Here is a 20,980-nt window from a genome sequence, read left to right on the forward strand (position 1 = left end):
TTCCATGGAAGTCTCTGAATCAAATCCAGTAGTGTTGTAAACCATGGTGTAAATTATATGCAGCATGTAAGTTTTAAAAAAAATTGGAGTAAGTGGATACATGTGGTAAAGTAGTGTAAATTGCAGCAATCTGGCACTCAGTAGGTTTGTAGAATGAGTACAGTTTATGCCAAGTGGGATAAGGGGTTTAAGTAGGAACTGCAAATAATCAGTGGCTGAGGCTTGCTTTATTTTACACCCTTCTTTTACTTTGTTTTGTACATTTCCTTTTTGACCTCTCTGCACATACAATATGCTTGTTTCACCCTTCTACTTAATGACAAATCAGCACATGCTACACTACATTACCACTTACTCCTCTACTCTTACTCAGTTGCCCTAGCATATGGCAGCGGTGGGGACTAGAGGCATGGCTGAGGCAGATCTGCACCCTACCCTAAGCATCCCTCACTGCCACAAGTCCCACGGGAGCTCCAGCAGCATGAAGTGCAAGTGAGAGGTCTCAGGGCTACCCTAGTCTACATCTTCATCCCCTGAGCAAGGGAAACACAAGCAACATCCCATTCTGTCCCTAGAGCCAGCCAGACCCGGGATCAGTCACCCAGACCCTGGAGAGGTTAAGTGACTTGCCTAACATTATTCAGGAAGGATGTGGCAGAACGGAAACTGAACCCAGCTGTACCACATCCACATCCTTAACCTTCCCTACAAGACCAGCCTTCTTCCCTGTTGAGGAGTCAGAGGGGCATGAAAAATCCCCCTCTGAGACAGGTTTCAGAGTAGCAGCCGTGTTAGTCTGTATTCGCAAAAAGAAAAGGAGGACTTGTGGCACCTTAGAGACTAACCAATTTATTAGAGCATAAGCTTTCGTGAGCTACAGCTCACTTCCTCAGATGCATATCGTGGAAACTGCAGCAGGCTTTATATATACACAGAGAATATGAAACAATACCTATTCCCACCCCACTGTCCTGCTGGTAATAGCTTATCTAAAGTGATTTCCAGCACAAATCCAGGTTTTCTCACCCTCCACCCCCCCACACAAATTCACTCTCCTGCTGGTGATAGCCCATCCAAAGTGACAACTCTTTACACAATGTGCATGACAATCAAGCTGGGCTATTTCCTGCATAAATCCAGGTTCTCACATCCCCCCCACCCCCATACACACACAAACTCACTCTCCTGCTGGTAATAGCTCATCCAAACTGACCACTCTTCAAGTTAAAATCCAAGTTAAACCAGAACATCTGGGGGGGGGGGGTAGGAAAAAACAAGAGGAAACAGGCTACCTTGCATAATGACTTAGCCACTCCAAGTCTCTACTTAAGCCTAAATTAATAGTATCCAATTTGCAAATGAATTCCAATTCAGCAGTTTCTCGCTGGAGTCTGGATTTGAAGTTTTTTTGTTTTAAGATAGCGACCTTCATGTCTGTGATCGCGTGACCAGAGAGATTGAAGTGTTCTCCGACAACAGAACCACTAACCCAGGAACTTATCCTTGCAACAAAGCCCGTTGCCAACTGTGCCCACATATCTATTCAGGGGACACCATCACAGGGCCTAATAACATCAGCCACACTATCAGAGGCTCATTCACCTGCACATCCACCAATGTGATATATGCCATCATGTGCCAGCAATGCCCCTCTGCCATGTACATTGGTCAAACTGGACAGTCTCTACGTAAAAGAATAAATGGACACAAATCAGATGTCAAGAATTGTAACATTCATAAACCAGTCGGAGAACACTTCAATCTCTCTGGTCACGCGATCACAGACATGAAGGTCGCTATCTTAAAACAAAAAAACTTCAAATCCAGACTCCAGCGAGAAACTGCTGAATTGGAATTCATTTGCAAATTGGATACTATTAATTTAGGCTTAAATAGAGACTTGGAGTGGCTAAGTCATTATGCAAGGTAGCCTGTTTCCTCTTGTTTTTTCCTACCCCCCCCCCCCCCCCCGATGTTCTGGTTTAACTTGGATTTTAACTTGAAGAGTGGTCAGTTTGGATGAGCTATTACCAGCAGGAGAGTGAGTTTGTGTGTGTATGGGGGTGGGGGGGATGTGAGAACCTGGATTTATGCAGGAAATAGCCCAGCTTGATTACACAATGTGCATGACAAAGAGTTGTCACTTTGGATGGGCTATCACCAGCAGGAGAGTGAATTTGTGTGGGGGGGTGGAGGGTGAGAAAACCTGGATTTGTGCTGGAAATCACTTTAGATAAGCTATTACCAGCAGGACAGTGGGGTGGGAATAGGTATTGTTTCATATTCTCTGTGTATATATAAAGCCTGCTGCAGTTTCCACGATATGCATCTGAGGAAGTGAGCTGTAGCTCACGAAAGCTTATGCTCTAATAAATTGGTTAGTCTCTAAGGTGCCACAAGTCCTCCTTTTCCCTCTGAGACAGAGGAACCTGGTAAAATCACACACACCACTTCTCCTGCCGGGGCAACAGGCAGACATCCTCAGTCAACGTGAGCCGAACCAGTCCCAGCCTCCTAGGGGTAACTGAGCAAATGCACGGGCAGAAGGCTGCCCATGAGCCCCCCAGGGACGCGCCTCACCTCGGGCCCAGCCACGAAGGAGCTGCCCGCCCAGCTCCTCCTGCAGCCCAGAATAAACTGCATTTCCCAGCACGCATCGCTCCCGATCGCTTGGCGGGCGGAGGTGGCGCGTTGCATGCTGGGGCTTGTAGGCCCTGCGGGATGCGGTTCGGCCCCGAACGGAGGGAGAGAGGGTGGGGCCGAGCTCGGGCTCTGCCGCGCGCAGAGGGCGTGTCACGCACGGCGGCAGCGACCCGGCCGGGGGACGGCTCTGGCCGCTTCTCCTCCAGGCTCTGAGTGAAGTTACTTAGAAGGGCGGGGGAGGACCGACCCTGCCGGGAAGATGGCGGCGTCCGTGTCGCCCTTGGTTACCGCTGCCAGACACGCAGCCCGCCTGCTGCCGGCTCGGGCCGCGGCCCCGCAGAGAGGTCAGTGCCGGCCGCAAAAGGGGGGGAGCCCGGGCTGGGTGCAGGCGGCGCCGCCTCGCCCCTGGGAGGCCCGGGCCAGCGCCGGCTCTGCCCGTATCGCCGGGGAGGCTGATGGGCCGGGGGTGCCCCGCGCTGTGATGCTCTGCGCGGGGTCCCCCCAGGCACTGGGCACCCCCACGTGGGCCTTCCCCCGCCAGGGCTGGAGGGAGAAGAAGCGCTGCGGTGTGTCCCTGCTGCTCGCTCCCCTGGCTCTGGGGGTCTGATAGGCTTGGGGCGCCCGGCGCTCCCTTCCCTGCGACTGGGAGTAAAGCGAGCGGCGCTGCCCTCTGCCCACCCCGCGGCTGCTGGGACGGAAGTGGGGTCGGGGGCTTCTTCTCCCTTGTCTGAGCAGCAGGTAAGTTGCTCAGATACGCATAAGCTTCACGGAGCTACCCGCAGGCAGCAGCAGAATGGCGGGGAGGCTCAGCTCACTCCTTGGTGCAAGAAGGAAAGAGAGAGCCAGGAGCAAAGGACAGTGTCTCCTTCCCCCGGCAGTGGAAAGAATGAGCCTCTGTGTAACTGACACTTGGTGGGCAGCTGTAGCCCTGCTCCCAAGGAACAAACCACGTTTCTCGCTCAGTGTCCCATTATGGCTACGTGTACCTGCCCTCACCTGCTTGCCAGGAGAAGTTTTCTGGCATGTGGGCGAGGACATTTTCCAAGCCCCAGACGTATAAGGAGATGAGGTCCCTTTTCCTAAACTCTTATGTTCGGAGTCCTCCTCTCTACTGGAGAAATTTACTAGCATAAACACCAATTGCTCCCCCTCAATTGATTGAAATACACGTGTGTCCAAACACAAATGCTTCAGCTGATTATCAGGGCAGCCGCAATCATTGAGTTACCCCTGTAATTTGTAGAGGTAAGACCCTGATGGCATCTCAATCAACTGAATGCTAGTATGGTCATCTCCCACTGACATAATCAATAGCTGTCAGAGTTGACAGTTCCCTCTGCTGGCAAACATCCTTAGTTCACTGGTTGAGTCTCCTCTCTGATCCTCGCCCTATCGTCTTTAGCGCTCCTCCCTAGAAATGGCTCAGCCATGGGCCTCCCTTGTCTTGATCCCCCTACTATACCTTTGCAGGTCTGGATCCAATTATGGATCATTAAGTGAGGCTGCATTCTCTGCTTCCTGCTGTTTTGTACCTTCCCCTCTCCCTCCATGCCAGTAAAGCCTCCAGCTCTGTAAGTCCTCAGTGGGTGATCACTCATAGTTTGCCAACTGCAAGTTCAGGTCTAACAAACTATGGGTAGGTTGTCAAAGTGAGACTATTGACCAGTGAGCCACAGATTGATCACCAGCTGGGGCTGCCGCAGGAGATGAGGAACTGCACTCTTCATCACCCTCTGTTGAGTTTGGAGAACAGAAGCTGGTAACTAAATAGCGGAGTAATGAATAAGAATAAGGACAGGTCAGTTTTACAGAGTAATCTGTAAACTGTTTGATAAACTGGGCTCCTATGAATAGCATGTGTAGGTATACAGTCAAATGTAACATATATGTAGGAACAAAGAAGATAGATCAAATTTATGGGATAGGGGATTGTATTCTGGAAGGAATTGATTCTGAAAAGGACTTAGAAATCATGGTAGGCAAACCAACTGAACATGACTTCCCACAGTATTATGCTTTGGTTAAGGGGGCCAACATGATCCTTGGATGTATAGGCAGGGGAAGATTGAATAGAAGGGAGGTAGTATTACCTTTGCGAACAGCATTAGTGAGAGAACTCCTGGAATATTGTATCCAGTGCTTGTGAAAAATAGGGAAGAGTTCAGAAAAGAGCTATGAGAATGGTTTGAAGTCTGGAAAACATGCTTTACAGTGAGAATCGTAAGAAGTTCAACTCCGTTTAACTTAACCAAGAGAAGCTTAAGAAATGATTTGATCATGATTTGTGAATATCTTCATGGGGAGAAGTCCTCTTATAGGAGATACTTGAAGTTGATTGCTGTGAAATAATATGCAAATGAGCTGCAGTGTGTGCAGTATGACTTGTTCAGTATGTTGCTTCCTGCAAACATGACTCTGTGTATTGCCATAAAGAAAATAGAGCAGGCAGACCACCTAAGTAATGATCAGTGCACTGTGGGAAAGTAGACTCTTTGCTTGGCTGGTGTTATTACACCAGCAATTTCTGTCCACATTGCACAAGTGAAGACTGGCATAGTGGAAGACCATACAACGGTTAGCCTTGCTGAAAGGAAATCTAATGCAAACAGTTTGATTACCTTTGCATCATTATGAACATTTTTTGTGCAGATATGTGATGGACCAAGTGGTGCTTTGTATGCCAAATTTCTGTAGTCTCCACATTTGTTCTTCAAGCCTCTGTTTGTTCCTACAACCCATCCCATTTTAGCATTTTTTTCTTTTCTGCTGCATCTGTGCTTTGACTTCCAGTATTTCTGCAACAGTGCCTGGGGGAAGCAGCAGTCAGGTGTAACTGACTGTATTCCTGTTAATTTCATTTTGCTTCTTTTGTTGAGCCACAGGGGTAATATGTACACAAGCAGAGGTTTAATTCTTTCTTCCCCTCCTTATTATTCATACCTTTTTTCCATAGCAGTAGAGGAGATCACGTGTGAATCTCCTTTCAGAATGAAACAGAATGAAGATGATGTTGGGTTATGCTTTTTTATACCTACCAGTTTTAGCCTGAGCGGAAAGCATTATGAGCAAGGCCCCATGTATTCTAACCCCTCTGTATGCTGTAGGCATCCCATCCTGTCTCTCTTGCATCTACTCTCCTCCCCTCCCTTACTCTTCTCATTAACCTCTCACTTTCCTCTGGCTTTTCCCTGTCACAATACAAGTAAGCTTTAGTATTTCCCATCTCAATAAATAAATAAATAAATCCACACCATTGACCCTGCTTGCCTGTTTGACTACTGCCCCATCTCCCTTCCCCCTTTCTTCTCTGAGTTCACTGAATGCACTGTTTACAATAATTGTCTGGAGTTGCTCTCTTCCAATTTTATCTGAGACTATTCTCCAATCCTGGTTCTGTCCCTTTCACTCGACTGAAATTGCTCTTGGCAAAGTCCCTAATGACCTCTTCCTAGCCAAAGCTCAGAACCCAGCACTCCATCATAATTGTCTTGACTTGTCAGCCATATTAACATAGTCAGTCATGCTCTTCTTGGATTCTTGTTCTCCTGTGGCTTCTGTGACTGTTCTTTCCTGGTTCTCCTCCTGCCTCTGAAATCACTCCTTCAGTCTGTCCTTCAGAGGATCCTTCCCCCTGCTCTCTCCCTCCCTGCCCGCACCACCACCCTCTGCAACTTTCAGTCTGAGATTCCACAGGGCTTTGTTCTTGGTTCCTTTCTCTTCCTTTGCACCTTATTTCTGGGTAATCTTAGCCACAAACACAACTTCAACTACCATCTTTATGCAGACCTACCTCTCTACTCTGGACCTCTCTCTTGTTCAACTAAAATCTCAGCCTGTCTCTCTGACATCTCCTCATGGATATAGAATCGTAGGACTGGAAGGGACCTCGAGAGGTCCTCTATTCCAGTCCCCTGCACTCATTGCAGGACTAAGTATTATCTAGACCAGTGGTTCTTAACCTTTACTGCAGCCTGCACCCCTTTGGTTCTCAAAATATGTTCTCACAGCCCTTATAAAAAATTGTTGAAGTAGGTCAGTTCTTTAAACCTAGATATATTTTTTTGTTTGTATATTACAGAAATCGTTAAAAAATGTATAAAGTTAATAAATATATAGGTTTGATGAAACAAAGTAGTTGTACTTACGGGCCTGTGCTTAATTTGTGTTTTCGATGATTTACCTTCTAAAAAAATCTGGCACGTCTCACACCCCCAGAAAAGACATCTCCCACCCCCAGGGGGTGCATGCACCCCAGGTTAAGAGCCACTGATCTAGACCATTCCTGACAAGCTCTCTGATCCGGCTCCTTGATTTATTTGCCCCAGGCAGAGGTTTTCCCTGGAAGAAGAAAGGAACAAAGATGAACCCTCCTTGCGTGCACAACTGGGTTGCCATGAGGCAACCTGCACACATAATGGGACAGAGCTGCCCAATGTAGTGTGTGGAAAAGACAGAGAGCGAGGGAGACCCAGGTATGGGGGAAGGCGGCTTGGGGAAAGGACTGAACTGCGCCCTGTCCCATTTTGGATGAAGCAAAAAAAAAAAAAATTGGGGGGAACCTCTTTTTGGCATCCCAAATCTTGGCGCCCTAAGCGGCCGACTGGTCTGCCTAGTGGTTACACCAGCCCTGCCTGAAGTCGTGGTAGGGGTAGGTCAATGTTTAATACTTTTAAGGTGGCATTTAGGAGGATTTAGCATTGAGTGGCCGCCTCCTAGTTGGTGGCGGGTGCCATCTGCCACCAATGCTGGTGAGGGGAGAGGTGGAGGTGCCTTTCTAGGATTATTTTTTGAAGACTAGGGACTAAGCGGAGGAGGCTACATTTAAGAAGGGATGCTGGAAATTGTTTGAGGCAGGTAATATGTGCCTTTTTACACTGGCAGGCTGTGTGAGTGGATGATATACCAACATGTGGAACTGTGGGGGTTAGGTTGCACCTTACACCGTTCGGGGACTAATATTGCAGCTACATCCCTATGCCAGCTGTTCATGTGGAGCAGTGACTTGGATGGCAAATTGAATGTTTTTGTGACATTGAACACCTGCCCATGTACCCTGCCATTGGTAGTTTATTTGAGCCTTTTTTTTTTTTTAGATTTTTCCCTCCCTGTGGAACCGCAAGCATTGGCAGTAAGGATGGAGGTTTTTTTTTCCTTTAAAGGTAGGGGCCACTGTTTCCAGGTAGACACACACCTTTTAGGAGGTGGGCTTAGGTAGTGCAGGGATGTAATGTTGTTTTTTATGATGATGTTTGGCGTGGCTTAGGGCCTTTTTGGATTAATTTTGCTTGGGATTTAATTTGGGAGGGATACACAGGGCCAGGGGACCCGGGGCTCTCGGCAGGGGGCCGCCCCTGGGAAAATGCCCAGGTAATATGTGACGCCACATTCCCAGGATGCTAAGCCACAATTGCCCCCCTGCCAGTGGATAATCGATTGTTTTTTTCACCAGGGCCAATTTTGAAGAACAGTAAAATTAACAAAGGAGGCTGAAAGCGCCGGAAACACGAGGATTTCGATAGAAATGTACCACCATACATACACTGTATTGCCCTGACGAATTCCATAGGCTTAAAGCAGCAAGAGCGGTTCCACAGCTTTTGTTTGGGGTGTTTTGGGGCTTTTGCTGTTACTGCCTTGCACTGTTAACAAAGCAAAGGGGGAAAAAAAGCAACATATTATAAGTGCATCTATTGGGGAAACTGAGGCACATAAAATCCTCTAAGCCTTTAGTTATTTTGCTATGGCTTGTTTGGGCTTTTATTATGGATGTTGTTTGCCTGGTTTAGGAGGTTGTAACAACAATATTTTGTTTAGGGATTAGGGGTGGCTATTGCTTGCCAAGGGGCCTTCCATTTTGCCTTAGGCTTTTATTTTGCTTCAGGCCACCACAGGGGGAACAGAGTTTGTCCCTCGGGGATGCATGGAAGGTCCGGGGCGACCCACCACGTATTTCTCTGTGGCCCTACGGTGTTTATTTGGACTATGCATTGTTCCCATGGCCCCTCCCCTCCAGCCTTGCGCCATACTGTGGCTTGAGCCCCATTGGTGGCTCGAACCATGGAGAGCCTTGGGAAGTACTTTTTTGTTTGTTTGTTTGTTTGTAATTCAAATAATTCCATGGATAGATGGAAATCTGGATGGTTCAGTCAGGTGGCTGGTTCACAACTGAGGCCCACGACGTTATGATTAGAAACCGAGAAAGAAGCATAGGTTTTAAGCTGGTTGGCATGTGCCCATTTTAATTTACTGGGTAGCTGCAGCTGGTAAACTACCAGAGAAATGCAGTTTACCACGGGGTACGGGCCCATCCACTTAACATTTAAGGTATGGGCCGCTCTCCCCAGTTTTTGTAACATTACCTTATTTTTGACTTGCCACCCCGGTTGTTTTTTTTTTTTTTTTTTTTTTTTTTTTTGAAGGTTTTTTTGCATCTGGCCTTTGTTTGGTTGTTTGTTTAGAGCACCCTTTACTGCTTTACGGGTTTTAGAAAGTTTTTTTTTTTAAGCTGGGCAATATACCAACCATTTGGTGAATTGGCGGGCGAGCTTTTCTCCCATTTTCATAGATTGCCCCACATCATTGGGCAACCAAAAAGAATATGGGAGGGGGTGTACCCGGTACCTAGGCAGTTTGAATTGCGTAAAGCTGCCAAAATGGTTGTCAGCTTTTGGGGCCAGTTCATTTTCGAAGTAGAGCACATTTTCCAGAGGGCATTTTTTAGATTTTGGTTTTGCCTTTTTACAGTGCCACTGCTTTGTGGCCGATAACTGATGTGAATTTGTTGCTTAATGTTTAAGGCCGCCAGCAAGGATTTAAAGACTTTTTCCTCAAAAGCCACCCCCCTGATTAGAAACCATAATTTAGGGTGTGCCATACTGGCAGAAGATTTTCTTATAGAGTTTTTTGGCACCACTGCCACAGTATTAACCCGGGTTTGGAATGCCTTTGTTTAGGCAGAAAATACATTAATTATTACTAGGAGGTATTTATATCCCTTTTATGTTGTTGGTAGTAAATTAGTAAAATTTATTTGCAGATGGTGCCATACCCCTTGGGTTTTTTGCCCCTGCAAAACAGGGAGCTGGGCCTCTCGCTTTACCTGGGCACACTTAAGGCATCCCTCTACGATTAGTTGCATCATTTGTTTTTGTTTTGGCCACTGTGCCACTGTTTGACTTTGAATAGGGTTTCCTCCACCCCCTCATATGCCCACTCATGTAATTTCCAGACCATGTTGTTTTGCTTGGTGGTAGCTAATTTTGTGATTAAGGCTGCTACCTTAGTTGAACAAATTTGAGTTAGTTTGTTTACTTGTTTGTTTTATTTATGAAGTAATCCCTTATCCTTATAGGCATGTGATTTTAGCCAGGCAATGTAAACCTTCCCCTTTTGTGCTTTATATAATGCCATTATTTTTTGCCACTTTTTTGATGTTTGATGGGCTTGCGGTTTGCGGTGTTTTAATTTTTTTTTTAATAAAACATATACGTTGATACCCCCTGCACCACATATCTATTGTTTGGAATGAGGTATACCGCACAGTTCTCCCCCAACTGAGCGTTATATTTTAGAACCTGGAGCACTGCCTTTATTTTGGCATTTTGTGCTGAGCCATGCGCTACGTTTTTGGTGAGGCTCACCCCCATCCCCCCCACTGAAAGCTGCTCACTGGGCGTACCAATTCCCTTGGTGGAAAAAGAGGGAGCCATTGGTAAACCATAAATGATTGGCCCGGTTTGGATTGTGAAGGATTGGGAGGGGATCCCATTCCCAGGCAGCTGTCCATTTCCGCTTGGCAACCTTGCAGGAATGCTTTGCACCGTTTCACCAGGGCCGTGCTGAGCAGGTCCGGGGACTGCAGAGTTTTTGAGGCCACCCTCCTTTGAGTGAGAAACAGAGTCCACTGTGCCAAGCGGGTGTTTGAGACTGAACTCATTTTGGACCCGGTTAAAATGTATTTTAAGTGTGTGTGCGGGGTTTGCAGTACTATTGGTGCTCCTTCAGTGTATGCCTGGAAAGTTTGCACTGCCCATACCGCCGCCAAGCTTTTTTTTTTTTTTTTTTACAGGGGCTATATTTTATCTTTGGCTGCTGTAGCGCCCGGGAATTGTATGCAACTGGGATTAGCAGACCCTTCGTGATTTTTTGAAGGAGGACGGCCCCCAGTGCCTCCGGACCACAGGACAGCCAAAGGTAAAAGGGCTTGGCAATGCCTGGGAAAGCGAGGGCCAGTGCTTGCACGGCAGCCCGCTTTAAGGCATTAAAGGTGTTTTTTTGTGGTTCCTCGCCCCAGTGCCACGAGCCCTCTTTTTAAGCAGTGCCCACAAGTGAGAGTGGCAAAATTGGGAATATGGTTTCGAATAAAGTTAAAGCCCACGAAAATAGTGCGCAATTGTTTTAAGTTGGTGGGCTTTTTCATCTTACACAATGCACGGACCTTGGCTACATTTACTAGCCTGCCCCTTTCCCACAGGGTGATGCCCAAGTAGATGACTGACCGCTGGACCAAATGTGCCTTTTTTAATGACACCTTGAACCCAGTTTTTTATTTAGAATTGTTTTCGTAAAGTTTTGTGCCAGGGGTTTTGTTTTTCCATGCACCAACAAATTATTCACGTATGAAATGACATGGCAACGGACCTTCGGGGGCAATTCATCTAGCATAGCCACCACATGCTAGTGGGTGATGGAGGGGGCATTGTGGAATCCTATGGGGACGCATGTGAAAGTCAACTGTTTTCCCCTAAACTGAAATGCAAAGCGGTCTTGGGAGGCAGGGGTAAGGGGTAAGGCAAAAAAGCAGTTGGCTAGGTTAATAACCGAAAACCATTTGTTTTGTGGCTGCACATGGAGCAAGACCTTAGGCATTGAAGTGACTACTGGTGCCATTATGGGGGTGTTTTGCTTTATTTTTTTGGTAATTTACGGTAAGGCGTTAGGCCTGCCCTCCTGCCTTTACTACCAGAAAGACCAGGCTATTAAAGGGGCTATGGGTAGTTTCAAATTGGCAATTACCCCTGCAATAACCTCCTCCACTGCTTTGGAATAAGGATATTGTTGTTGCAGGGGAACCAGGGACTCCATCTCCTCCACTAGCGCCGTTTTATGACTACCACACTTGGAGGGATATGTTTGCCAGACCCCTGGCACCACTTGTTTTCAATATGCCGCCTCCTCTGCAGTTAAAGCTGCCAATATGGCGGTGGCAAACCTACCCCCCTCGTCCCGGGGCAGGGGCATGCCCCTCTCCTGCCATAGTGTGCCCCCTTGATCGTAAGGATTAAACCACAGCCGCTGCTCCAGCATTCATGGCATTCCCCAAATTACCTTTTTTATAGAGGAGGGGTTAATGGTAAATGAGGCATGTAAAACTGTTTTTACAATCGTTACTGGGACTTGGTTCCGGGTTAGTTGCTGTTGCGGCTTCGAATTGAAGGCAGAGACCCGGGTAGGAGGCCCTGGGTTGCCCTTAGCAGGGATAAAATTTAATACATTTATACCAGCCCCATTGTCCAACAGGGCCATGCAGGGACTCTGAATGACTACAACAGCAATTTTGGGGCGGCGGTTGGAGTTTTAGGTTCCTTTACCCTGATACTGCCAGCGGGACGCCTGGCTGACAATGGGGCTGCCCTAACTGAAGCCCTCCCTGGGGTTCCTAGCCCACGGGAGTTGCTTGTGGAGCTGGCGATAATTCTCCACCGATGGGGCGGAAGGGGTGGCTGCTGCCACAGGCCGGGGCAGGGGTGGCATATCACCCAATGTGTGGGCCTGGGTTTTGGAGATGCTGGCGGCCCATTCATCCCACCTGGCCGAGAGGGCCAAGAGCCTTTTTACTAACACTAAAGTGGGTTTTTTATACCATCTGTTCATATCCTCTGCCAGAGCCCGGAGGGAGCTCCAAGCTTGCGGACTGCCATTTTGGTTTTATATACCTTCTTCTTAGTTAGTGGCAAAGACTGGCCCTCTTTGGGGCGCCGGTTTGATTGGCTTTTAACTGGCTTTGTTTCGCCGTTCCTGGGTACCCAGTTAGTATATGTGGGGGTACCTTCCACCTTTTGGGTGGCCTGGAGCGCTGCCACCTTTACCCTTTTAATTGTTTTTTTGAAATGCTTAGCAATTTGCATAATTTTATTTTTTTAATGCCTTCCAGGTGACAGGTTTGTCCTTGGCCCAAAACCCCAATTTATCTCTTCACCAATTATTTATCCGTTTGTAAGCTTTTGTAACTGAGCAATGGTTCAGGGACGTTGGGACAAGTGACACTGTGCTGCGGTCACTGGCTGGATTTTCTTCACGACCAGCGCGATTAAACGTTGTTGATAAAAATAATTTAACCTGGTTTGTTCCAGGGCCTGGTCCAGGTTTGACAGATATTTTCATTTTTCTTGGGTGGAAAGAAGGACTTTTGCCACAGCTTGCACAACAAGCAACCCCTCTCCCTGCAGCTGACCCACTGCGATTTTTAGGGTGGAGGCCAGCTTTGAACTGGCAGCGGTGAGCACCCGCTTAATTTTTTGCTGGGACAAATTATTTACAGGTATGATATTTTAGAAGGAAAGAAGCCAGGTAGCAGCTTTTTTTATTTTAAACCGGCCAAACTCGCGAGCCAGCATGGAGATGTTAGCCGGGCCCAGCAGACTTTGAATTCTGGCTGAAACACTCTGAGTTTCGACCCAAGCCCCATCCTGGAGTTGTTTGATGGACCTCTCCTTAGTTTTAATGAGGGCTGCTATGGGGGTGCAACAAGGTTTTGCCCAAAATTGAGGATTCTCACAGAGGGAGAGATTAAAGCCCTTACAAGGGTTACCTGATTTATTTTTCGTGAGGCTTGCCACTTGGACAGAATGCACGGCCAATTGGCATTTTAACTGTTTAATTTTTTTTTTATGGCGAGCACACTGCCTTTGCGGTGTATTTTGCGTACGAATGGTTAAATCCTCAACGAGTTCTTGAAGGACTGGTACTTGCATAGCCAGTGCTTCCAGGCAGGTGCGTTTTGCCTTTTTCGTCTGGAAGTTTTGTTTTAAGGCTTGCAACTTGTTGCAGCGTGGTTAGTAATTTGCATTTTTAGTTGCTTAATTTTTACCAGCAATCAGGTACACACCTTTTCCCCAACTGTTCTTTTTGTCTCAACAACATTTGATACCACATGGCCGCTGCAGTTTAGATTAATCCCACAGCTGCTGCTAGGTTTTTACCCTTTTGCTTTTTATACTTGGCATACAGGTCTAACAAGTCCTGCCTAGTATGTACGCTTTTTTGAAGCTCCGCCACAGAACTCCAGGGATTGTATCCCACCTTGGTGAGAGCCCTCTCCAACTGGGAGAGGTTCTCTCCCCCCTTTGAAAGAGGCATCAGGGTTTCGTCCCTCTTTGCTGCCTCTCCCATGGTTCGGACTTCCATGACACCAGCGGGCCGAGCAGCCGGACTTCCGTGTCCGCGCCCCCTAATGCCCGTGCGTCCAGCCATGAACCCACCATTGACGCCATCGCCCATGACTGCAGGACACCCAAGTCCCGAGCTATACCCTTTGTTTTTTGAACATGTTATTACAATTTGGTAGTACCACTCTTAAGGTGTTTTTAATTACTTGAGATTTTACATTGCCCACGTTAGCACTGGGACTTGCAATGCTCACCCCTGGGCTGGAGGGAGAGACGCTAAGTCTCCCTCCATATTACTCGGTCCTCTACCACCGAGGGTTTATGCACTAAATCCCAAACCCTTCGCAGACAGAGTGAGGAGCTTTAAGTTTTTCTTTTTTGCTTAGTTATACTACAGCTGAGGTCTCATGCACCGAGGATTATCCCTTCCGTTTGGAGAGAGGGACTCTAAGCCCTCTTCCCATTGCCCGGTACTTTTACGACCGGGGGTAGACCCACCTGCACCCTTCCACCGCCGATCGGGGTGGAAAGAGGAATGCTAAACCTCCCTCCGGTTTTCAATCCTGCTATGACTGAGGGTGGGGCCACCTTTAATCATATAAAATCCTTAACATGCAATACCAACAGTGCTGGACACAGAAAACATGAAATACCAAGGACAAAACAGTTGGTGGTCTCCGCAGGGCTCCTCCCCTCCACATTTCTCCACCAAAACAGATTGTTGTTACCAATCTGCCTGAAGCATCAGGTGATCAGTATGAGGCCACAGGATCATTAAGGGAGGAGATAACGGAACACGCCAAGGGTTTAAATTTTAAAGCTTTATTGATAAAATAATAAAATAACAGCGGAGAGTGCTGGAAATGCTTTCACATCACTTAAAGGAAGGAAGAAAGCGTTAGTGCACCAAACTCTAACCCACTTTCATACTTACATACGCCCGATCCAAAGCTGGCCAAGCCTGGGTGTAACGTAAGAAGAAGAGAGGGGGAAGGGTGGACAGGAGTGCAGTCCTGGGCCTAGGTCATCCGAGGATCTGCTGTGATCTCCAAGTTGCTCCAGCTTTCAGGAGGGTTTTAAGTAGTCACTGTTATTTTGATATTACATTCAATTTACTTTACCAGCATTTTTGGTTTTTTTAGTTTATTTAATATTTTTGGGGGGTTGGGCTGCCATCATGTGACTGCCTTATAAAATTTGTCAGGAGCAAATCTGGAGGCTTTAGCAGCTGTGTACAAATTTTTGCCGTAGTGGAGGAACGAGAGCAGTTTGGGATTATGGGAAGACACATGAGCTGTATGTTCATACTAAAAACGATAAGCTTTGGAATAGTTAACAATGTTGCTACTTAACTTGACCCTTTTAAGTTACAGACTTAAGCTTGATCTGTACTACAGGGCTAGGTTGACATAAGCTGCCTTGTGTTGACCTAGCTGTGGAAGTGTCTTTGCTTAAGTTTGGCTTCCTCTGATGTAAGTGCATCTCTATGCCAATGTAGTAGCACCACTTCTCCAAGCAGTGTAGATATAATTAGGTCAATGCAGTGCCAGCATAGACATTGTGTTGCTTATGCTGACTGTTACTGGCTTTCAGGACCTGTCCCAATATGCCTCATGCTGACAATAAAATCCATACAAGTGCTCCTCATGCAGGCGTGCACTGCCAACATAAGGAGCCAAATGTGTGCACACACTCGCAATTTAATAACTACGGTGGCTATATGCCGATGTAAGTTAGGTCAACATGATTTTATAGTGTAGACACAGCCTTAATGCATTGAGATCAATAGGGTCTTCCCTCTCAGACCTATTGTTTTAGGGTTTTTGCAGAGTTGGGAATCCATCATTACATTGGTTTATGCTCTGTCCCATGTGACACAACCAGAGTACAATCCAGACTAATGCGTAGCTGTGTCACCCTTGCCCTCCAACCTGGGGTGCCCTTTACAAAGCTTTGCTGCTGCAGCCTCTGACCTGAACTGTTCACGAACAGCCTCCAGCATGCAAGTCGCTCACAGTTCTGGGCTGCAGCCAGCCATCCACACTTAGGCTCTTAGTATCTTGAATTATACTGTAGGGTGACCCCAACGCACTCCCAGTCCCAGATTTTCCCCCAAGAAGTGTATGTCCTGTACTGCCCAGCCTTCTGGATAATAGAAATTTATATAGATCTGTTATTTCATCAATGGAAATAATATGCACACATTTTGTTATCCCAAATGGAGTATCCCATACACTTCAGTTTAAACACACTGGATTAGGTAAAACAAGTTTATTAACTACAAAGAGAGAGCTTTTTAAGTGAATACAAGTAATGAGGCATAAAAGTCGAAATGTTTACAAGAAAAATAGAGATAAAATGCAACTAATGCCTAATTTAACTATGTTAAATTCAAAGCAAAGTTTTTCTTACCACAGGTCCTCAACAGGCTTACTGGCCAAACTTTTTAGGCCAGGACTCGTTCTTCTGTTTAATGGCTGTTTCCTTTGTTCCTTCTCATGCAGTAAATCAATGGACAGAGAGAGAGGAGGAAGGGCGTCATAGGCCTTGTCTACACTTCAGAGTTTTGTCGACTAAAGATATGTCGACAATCAAGAAGTGCTATAATAAAAATCAGTATTGCATATTCACACAGTCTCCCTCTGTCAGCAAAGTGTGTCCACAGTTGGGGCATTGTCATCGACAATGTGAGCAATGCACTGTGGGTACGTATCCCACAGTCCAGCTCAACACATTCTGCTGCTAGGTCTTGTGGGAGGGCAGAGGGGATTGCGGTGCATCTTGGGACCAGACTCAGTGTCCCATGATACATTGTTTTCTGTCGCAGCATTCCATTGGCTTCCAGCTTTCTTTCATGGCATTTTTCAACGGCCCTTGTTTGCTGTTCACCCCGCCATCTCTGTGGGAAGGGATGGATCCCGCACTGCTCTCCTATGCTCTGATCACTGTCATGAAGACATTGCAGATGGCAGTGCAGTTAATCACGAAGTTCCTAATCGAAGAAGACTCCCAGTTGCCTGACATGCTGTGTGTTAAGGACAGGAGCAACTTTAGATTGCTTTTGGCATTCACGGAACGGCTGCGACGGTGGACCGTCGCTTTTGGGCTCGGGAAACAAGCACTGAATGGTGGGATCATATCGCAGATCTGGGATGACGAGCAGTGGCTACAGAACTTTTGGATGCAGAAAGCCACCTTCCTGGAACTGTGTGCGTAAGGACACCAGAATGGGAATCGCTGTGTGGAAGCTGGTGACTGCTCCAGACTCCAGACTGCTACCAGCCAGTTGTGAATCAGTTTGGAGTCGGGAAGTCGACTGTTGGGTGTGTTAATGCAAGTATGCAGGGCAATTAATTGCATCCTGCTACGAAGGACTGTGACTCTGGGAAATGTGCGTGAAATAGCGGACGGTTTTTCAGAAATGGGAAAAGAGGGGTGGATAGATGGCACACACATTCCAATTTTGACATCAGACCACCTTGCGACAGAGTACATCAATAGGAAGGTATACTTCTCCATGGTGTTGCAGGTGCTTGTGGATCACCATGGGCGTTTCATCAGTGTGGGTTGGTCCAAGAAGGTGCGTGATGCATGCATCTTCAGGGACACTGGCCTGTATAGAAAGCTACAAGTGGAGTCTTTCTTTCCAGACCAGAAGATTGTAGTGGGGGATATTACACAGGAAACCCGGACAGAAGTAAGGAGCTGTTCAACAATAGGCTGAGTAGGTGACAGGTGACAGTGGAATGTGCCTTTGGCAGATTAAAGGTGTGCTGGCGATGCCTTTATGACAGGTTAGACCTCAATGAGGATAATATTCCCATGGTCATAGCCATGTGTTGTACATTGCATAATCTTTGTGAAGCTAAGGGTGAAAGGTTTGCTCAGGTGTGGCTGCTGATTTTCAACAGCCAGATACCAGGGCTATCAGAGAGGCCCATAGGGGGGCAATTCGAATCAGGGAAGCTTTGAGGCAACACTTTGAAAATGAGAACCAGTAATGTATATCTCTGTGATTGGTGCTGCAGTGTTACATTATATGTAGTTTTCCTAGGAAACAATGGTGACATTTGGGGCCTTAAATTCTAGTAAGCAAATAATGAAACTGCCTGTGTAGGTATTGATAGTGCCTGCTATCTCAATTTGTAGAAAGCAAATAAAGATGAGTTACCATTCAAAAACTTTGCTTTTATTGCACAAGAAACAACACACACGCAAACGCTTGGAGGGAAAAGAGGTACTAGGGACGGGCAGACTCTCAGAGCTGTGTTTAGGTCTAGCTGTCATTTTGAAAGTTGTCCGAGGGGGTGGAGTGAACGGGAAAACGAGAAGTCTCAAAAAGTGGAAAGGACTGTGTGGACGGAGTTTGGGAGGGGGCATGGAAAAGAGTTCTGAATATGCTGCAGGAGACGGCAGGCACGCATCTGCTCAGTCTGCAGCATTATTAAGGACTTCAGCATCTGCGTTTGCTCCTCCATGACTTTAATCATCCGCTCAGTAGCATCCTTAACAAACTCATGATTTTCTTTTCTGTCCTGTCTTTCCACTCCTTGTGTTCCCTTTTCTCTGCATTGGAGACCTGCAATGAACCTCCCAGAATATGTCGTCTTTGCTCCATCTTGGGCACTTTCTTATCTGGCAGAGACACTCGGCAAGTGTGTGTGGGATGTTCCCCAAGGCCACATCTGCTGAAGCACAAGGAACAATGCACAGAAGCATGATTGTTAAGTTCACTCACAGCACTCATGTCACTCTGATAACATAACAATCACTTTCTCACTGACCCTTGGCAAGCACACATCTCGGCGAACACCCAAAGAATGATGAGTGTTGGTTGGGGGTGGGAGGCCACTCTATATGGGAATAGAGCACTCTGCAAGGGTTGCAGTGCAGCCAACTAGAGAAAAAAATTCTAAAATTATCCCACACTTTTCCACAGGCGGGGGTCATTGTAGCAGATATCTCACTTCTGAAGGTAAGCAGGGAAGCAAGGGCATATCTACTACATGCTTGTGGCTTCTGCCCTGGTCCCTATGTTGCTTGCCTTTGTGCCTCTTGTGTCTCTGCACAAGTGATTGCCGAATGGCACGGGAAAGTTTCCTACAATGGGGGAAGGAACAAAGCAGTTCTGCCAAGGAATTTTCAGCAGAGGATTGTCGAGTACCTCCAGGAAACTTTCCTAGAGATCTCTCTGGTGGATTCTCGAAAGATCTCAGCATGCATCAACACCCTGTTCTATTGTGCTGATTAGCTGTACCAGGGAAAGTCCAGCACACGGAAACAAGCCAGCCTTGTATATTTCTATACCCTGAACCCACCTCCACACTACACAAACCACAGCCACTAACCAGGCATCTCCTCTCCTGCATCTTGCTCGTCAGAGAGCAACTGCTGAGACTGGTAGACACCTCCGGAGAGGTGAACAGTTTCTGGCTGCCTGCCCCACCAGGCGACCCTGCCAGGAGCTCCACATTGTTGTCTAACTCCACCTCTTCATCAATGACTTCGTCCTTCGGGTTAGGTCCTCTTTCCAGCATCTCCAGGCCCACCAGAGTATCCATGGGGCTCTTGGCAGTGGAGGTGGGGTCGCCACTGAGGATAGCATCCAGCTCCTTGTAGAACTGGCAGGTCTTAGGTGCAGCACTGGAGCGATGGTTCGCCTCCCTCGCCTTATGGTACACCTGCCTCAGCTCCTTTATCTTCACTCTGCACTGCAGCGTGTCCCAATCATAGCCCTTTTTGCACAAGCCTCGAGAAATCAGCCCATAGGTATCCCAATTCCTATGGCTCACTCTCAGCTGGGACTGCACAGCCTCCTCTCCCCATATACTGGAAGAGATCCAGCAGCTTTGCAGTGGTCCAAGTGGGAGAGTGTTTGCTGTAATAAGCCGCTATGGTCACCTGTGAAGATGTGATGAGACCTCTCCATGCCGAGCCAACAGGAAATGGAATTTCAAAAATTCCCAGGGCTTCTAAGGGGGAGGGGTGGATAGTTGTTTACCTGGCTGCAGGGCAGTGGAGTTCAAACTGCTGACCAGAACGATCAGGATGGGCATTGTGGGACACCTCCTGCGGGCCAACTAAAGCGATAAAATCAAGCGTGGCGTCGACACTGGCACTTCGTTGACAAAAATTTTGTGCAAAAAGCCTTGTCTTTTGTCGGGGTAGTTTTATTTTGTTGCCAAAACAGGACATTTTTGCCACCAAAGGTTGCATTGTAGTGTGTTTTGACAAAAGCGGCCTTTTGTTGACAAAACTCAATAGTGTAGACAAGACCTTAATGTAGATTCTTTTTGCCCCTGCTCCCTTTCCAGCCAGAGAATGGTCACTTAGCATGTAATGGCCCATCAGCCTTGTTTACACCTAGTTTACCCTTTGTCTCCCTTCATGCTTGATGACTCTGTTTACTGCTTAAATGCAGATTAAGCAGAGCACACATTTTCTTTGAGACAGACCTGTTTGCCAACTTCTGTTTGGGCAGGGCTGTGGTTTGGAACCTGTGTTAATACCACTAAACAGTGGCATCTTATAAATTCATATACAGGATTTTACCAGGACAATAATGACCAGCAAATTATGAGTTTTCAAATAACACCTCACAAGGCATACCTTGTACAAAGATTTCTACAATAGTGGACATGGGTATATTCTGTCACACCATGTTTTCAAGCTTTTCTTTCCAATCGTAAGGACTATACATGGGGCTATTCCTATGAGCAGCAGTAGCACAGGCAGTCCTCTCATATCATAATAGTGAAGCAGCTGGGGGAAAAAACGGAATTCCAGGGCTAATAACAATACTTTATACTTTTTCTGAGGAGCTTTATAGTACCATAACGGGTAAACTATAGGCGGGGTAAGTGACTTGCCCAGGGTCATGTAGTGAACTGATGGCAAAGATGAGAATAAAGCCCAGAAGTCCTGACTACTGTTTCCTTCCTGTAACGCTG

General features: G+C 46.9%; 1 protein-coding gene across 1 annotated transcript in view; it reads left to right on the plus strand.

Moving 5' to 3' along the window:
- Positions 1 to 2,781: 2,781 nt before the first annotated feature.
- Positions 2,782 to 20,980, plus strand: part of AFG1L (AFG1 like ATPase) — a 136,366-nt gene continuing 118,167 nt past the window's right edge. The window contains exon 1 of the mRNA XM_084624792.1: positions 2,782 to 2,987. Within this exon, the coding sequence (XP_084480918.1) occupies positions 2,903 to 2,987 (85 nt within the window). The 5' untranslated portion in view covers positions 2,782 to 2,902. The remainder of the gene's footprint in view (positions 2,988 to 20,980) is intronic.

Source organism: Lepidochelys olivacea, assembly GCF_965140295.1.
Source record: "Lepidochelys olivacea isolate rLepOli2 genome assembly, chromosome: 3".
In the NCBI taxonomy this organism is placed as follows: domain Eukaryota; kingdom Metazoa; phylum Chordata; order Testudines; family Cheloniidae; genus Lepidochelys; species Lepidochelys olivacea.